Here is a 5,000-nt window from a genome sequence, read left to right as displayed (position 1 = left end):
GGTGTTATTTGATGTAGCAACTATTCCTGCGCAGTTTAGATAGAGCATACCCCACATGCAATACAAGTGAGATTTTACATCAGCTGAAGTTACGTTTCATGAGAAGAAGATTTTCATGAGAAGTATATTTTTCATATATTAAAAATTGGGTTAAAAATGGGCATGTTGAAGTTCTTAACCTACAGTCCTTTTGGATGGATTGCTTTCAAATTTGGGACATCCCGTCAGTAAGGCTTTGTCATTGTGCTCAAGAAATTTCAGAATGATTGATACAACGGTGAATGATATTGGCTCATTTGCATATTACTTAGTAAATGAAGTGACTTGATTGGCTTGTGGCAGCCAAGTTTTTTTGCCGCTTCTTCTCCACAGTTTAAGTCAGGATTTGGCTCAAGATAATAAATTTCACATTTTGTGCAAATTGGCCCAATCGTTCAGGAGAAGATGTCATTTTTACTGAAATCATAATTATCCAATATGGCGGACTTGAAAGGTTCAAGAGGCAGAGTTGTTCCTTGTGATGAGGGGAACCTGTATACCAAGTTTTGTAACTTTTTGTCAAATGGGTCAAGGGGGCTGAGCTTTTGAAAATGGCCATTTCAATCCAAGATGGCTGCCAGGTCATGTGACCGATGGACACCATATTGTTAGCAAATGTTCAGGAGATGACCCTCTACCATCCTACCAAATTTGGTGACTTTTCGACGCATGGTTATGGTTTTATGAGCAAAACTGGAAAAGTGGTGGAAGAATAATAATAATGACTAAAAACAAAAAACAAATAATCAGACTAATCTGAGTAAAAACAAGAGGGCTCCAGTGGCGATTCGAGCCCTAATAAGTGTTTGAATGACTGGGCCCTGTTCCAGTTCCCCTCAGTGCTCCCTTTCCTTGTGACCTTGCTCTCTTAACTAACAGGATAAATGTCAGTTTTGATGAAGACATTGTGAGACATTCATGTGATGTTTGTTTGGTGGTTCTTCAACACACTGAGCCCTGTTAGAATTTTAGTAACTTCAATAAAAATTGACACCAGGTAAAGGAGCAATATGAGAGTATTGGGATAGGGTCCACTCATTCAGATACTCTTCAGATACATGTATTTGACCCTATATTGATCTGTTGTATTGAAGCTGTTTTTTTTTTTTACATTTCTGTGTTGGTTTGGGAATGTTGCTGTGTTAGTTTGGGAATGTCACTGTGTTGGTTTGGGAATGTCACTGTGTTGGTTCAGGAATGTTACTATAGTAAGTGGGAGTGTCACTGTGTTTCTTTGGGAATGTCACTGTATTACTTTAGGAATGTCATTGTGTTGGTTTGGGAATGTCATTGTGTTGGTTTGGGAATGTCATTGTGTTGGTTTGGGAATGTCAATGTGTTGGTTTGGGAATGTCACTGTGTTGGTTTTGGAATGTTACTATATTAAGTGGGAGTGTCACTGTGTTTCTTTGGGAATGTCCCTGTGTTGGTTTGGGAATGTTACTGTGTTACTTTGGGAATGTCACTGTATTACTTTAGGAATGTCATTGTGTTGGTTTGGGAATGTCACTGTGTTGGTTTGGGAATGTCGCTGTGTTAGTTTGGGAATGTCTCTGTGTAGATCTGGGAAAGGTGTTGTGTTGATTTGGGAATGTCCCTGTGTTGGTTTGGGAATGTCACTGTGTTGATTTGGGAATGTTGTTGTGTTAGTTTGGAAATGTCACTGTGTTGATTTGGGAAAGTTGCTGTGTAGATCCAGGAATGTTGCTGTGTTGGTTTGGGAATGTTGCTGTGTTGCTGTTATAATGACAGCCGACATAGACGAAGGACAAGAAGTATTTTTGTAGAAAGAAAAATCAATGAATCAATAAATAAAAAAAACAGTATGGAAAGCAGTCAATTAAAAGAATCAATCAGTTAATAAGAGCAAACTATAAATCTATAGGGAGAGGAGCTCAGACACCCGGGAGCTCCTCCACATTGAAAGGAGCCAGTTGAGGTGGTTCGGGCACCTAGTCAGGATGCCTCCTGGGCGCCTCCCTGTGGAGGTGCTCCGGGCACGACCAAGTGGGAAGAGACCCTGGAGAAGACCCAGGACATGCTGGGAGAGTTATATATCTCGGCTTGCCTGGGAAAACCTTGGGATCCCCCAGGAGGAGCTGGTGGATGTAGCCGGGGAAAGGGATGTCTGGGCTGCCCTCCTCAGCCTGCTGCCACCACAACCCGGTCCCGGATAAGCGGCAGAAAATGGATGGATGGATGGAAACTATAAATCTATTCTACAACAGAGAAATTAATTGATAATTGATACAATAGAAAAAAAATGAAGATTGATCAAAGTCACACTCCTCTGTCTTCACATTGGTGGCTGTTTAAGAGGTTAAGATTTTCAGTAGCCCTTTGGTGACTTTGTCAAGGAGTTGGTGACTTTGGTTGTGGTTTGTGTGTTTTTCCTGAGACTGTGTGGAGTTTCTCTGTGCTGATGGACAGCCCAGAGGGAGCTGAGGGTGGAGCAGCTGAAGTCTTACTGACGTCAGGAAAGTCAGTAGAGTCAGTGCTGATTACTGCAAAATGAGTTTGTATGGGAACAGCCACCTCAGATGACAAAGCAGCCTTCATACAGCTAACAGCAGAGGAGCTGTCTTTGTATGTGTCTGTGTGTGTGTGTGTGTGTGTGTGTGTGTCTGTGTGTCTGGAGAGCTGTTTTTGCCTTTTTGTTAGGGGTGTGGTTCCGTGTGTTTAGTCTGGAAATTTTGGGTTGGTTATTTTATCCCCTAATACTCTGAAATATTTCACTGCTGGTGTCTCTTATCACCTCACACAGGTGCAAGTGTGTATGCTCATGTACACACACACACACACGCACACACACACACACACACACACACACACACACACACACACACACACACACACACACACACACACACCTCTTGGTGTCATGCTGTGACTTTTATACAAGCCACAGATCTTTATCCTCTTTATCCTCTTTATCCTGGACAACCGTCTCTCTCTCTCTCTCTCTCTCTCTCTCTTCTTCCTATGCCCACTCTAGCGTACCTCCTTCCTGCTCCGTGAGCTTTGTGTTAAACAGATAGTGAGGTGAGAAAGGAGAGAAATTCCGTCTTTGCCCAAAAGCAGGGGATTTCTCTTTATCTTTCAAAGCCTCCTGCTGAGAGACTGACAAAGAGAGAGAGAGAGGGAGAGTGGGTGAGAGAGAGAGAGAGAGAGAGAGAGAGAGAGAGAGAATGAGAGAGTGAGATGGAGAGAGAGTGAGACGGAGAGAGAGTGAGAGAGAGAGAGTGAGAGAGTGAGATGGAGAGAGAGAGAGAGAGAGAGACAGAGAGAGAGAGAGAGAGAGAGAGAGAGAGAGAAGGGCAGAAGAGATAAAAAAAGAGAGCAATGGTCTAGTTTATATTTTGTTGTAATTTGTGTGGCTGTGTCTTTGTGAATGGCTGTGTATATCTTGTTGAATAAATTGTTGTGTCTGTTTAGGTAAATGAGATCTTTGCTCTGTTGCAGGTCTGTTGCCGAGGCGACGGAGGTGGATCTGAACATGCGTGTGGGATTGCACACCGGCCGTGTGCTGTGTGGAGTCCTGGGCTTAAGGAAGTGGCAGTACGATGTATGGTCAAATGACGTGACTCTGGCCAACATGATGGAGGCAGGAGGACTGCCAGGGTCAGCCACCAGATCAAACACTACACAGACTTTACTCAGCCTCTCACTACTCTAACGTTACACAGACTTTACTCAAACTCTCACTGCTCTAATGTTACACAGACTTTACTGAAACTCTCACTGCTCTAACATTACACAGACTTCACTCAAACTCTCACTGCTCTAACGTTACACAGACTTTACTTAGCCTCTCACTGCTCTACTGTTACACAGACTTTACTCAGCCTCTCACTGCTCTAACGTTACACAGACTTTACTCAAACACTCACTGCTCTAACATTACACAGACTTTACTCAAACTCTCACTACTCTAATGTTACACAGACTTCACTCAGCCTCTCACTACTCAAACGTTACACAGACTTTACTCAAACTCTCACTGCTCTAATGTTACACAGACTTTACTCAGCCTCTCACTACTCAAACGTTACACAGACATTACTCAAACTCTCACTGCTCTAATGTTACACAGACTTTACTCAGCCTCTCACTACTCTAACGTTACACAGACTTTACTCAAACTCTCACTGCTCTAATGTTACACAGACTTTACTCAAACTCTCACTGTTCTAACGTTGCACAGACTTTACTCAAACTCTCGCTGCTCTAACATTACACAGACTTTACTCAAACTCTCACTGCCCTAATGTTACACAGACTTTACTCAGCCTCTCACTACTCTAACGTTACACAGACTTTACTCAGCCTCTCACTGCTCTAATGTTACACAGACTTTACTCAGCCTCTCACTACTCTAACGTTACACAGACATTACTCAACCTCTCACTGCTCTAATGTTACACAGGCATTACTCAACTTCTCACTATTCTAATGTTACACAGGCATTACTCAACTTCTCACTGTTCTAATATTACACAGACATTACTCAACCTCTCACTACTTTGTTACACAGACATTACTCAAACTTTCACTGCTCTAATGTTACACAGACATTACTCACAGCAACTCACTACTCAAACATTACACAACAGTTACTGCCAAAACACCACACAGTAAGTCACCGCTCAGACGCTATCCAGTACCTCATATTCCCAGTGATCATAGCACCGATCTGAGGTCAGAGTAGTGACAGCCTGTGTGTTCTCCCTCTGTCACTGCAGGAAGGTCCACATCACCAGGGCAACACTGGAGTGTCTGAATGGAGATTACGAGGTTGAGCCTGGGTTTGGCCATGAACGGCACGCTTTCCTCAGCAAACACGCGATCGAAACGTTCTTTATCGTACCATCGCACAGACGCAAGGTAATTAACACACACACGCGCACACACACACACACACACACACACATACATATTTATATATGATATCAGTATGAGGT

The 5,000-nt window shown here is 43.0% G+C and overlaps 1 protein-coding gene across 1 annotated transcript in view; it reads left to right on the top strand.

The window, feature by feature from the left end:
- The window catches only part of adcy1a (adenylate cyclase 1a), a 34,453-nt gene that overhangs the window by 14,035 nt on the left and 15,418 nt on the right, over nucleotides 1-5,000 (top strand). Inside the window, exons 6-7 of the mRNA XM_030772575.1 lie at nucleotides 3,502-3,660; nucleotides 4,782-4,923. Coding sequence (XP_030628435.1) covers nucleotides 3,502-3,660; nucleotides 4,782-4,923 — 301 coding nt within the window. The remainder of the gene's footprint in view (nucleotides 1-3,501; nucleotides 3,661-4,781; nucleotides 4,924-5,000) is intronic.

Source organism: Chanos chanos, chromosome 4, assembly GCF_902362185.1.
Source record: "Chanos chanos chromosome 4, fChaCha1.1, whole genome shotgun sequence".
NCBI classification, from domain to species: Eukaryota; Metazoa; Chordata; class Actinopteri; order Gonorynchiformes; family Chanidae; genus Chanos; species Chanos chanos.
The sequence above is the reverse complement of the archived record's forward strand: the minus strand, read 5'-3'. Positions and strand labels throughout refer to the sequence as shown.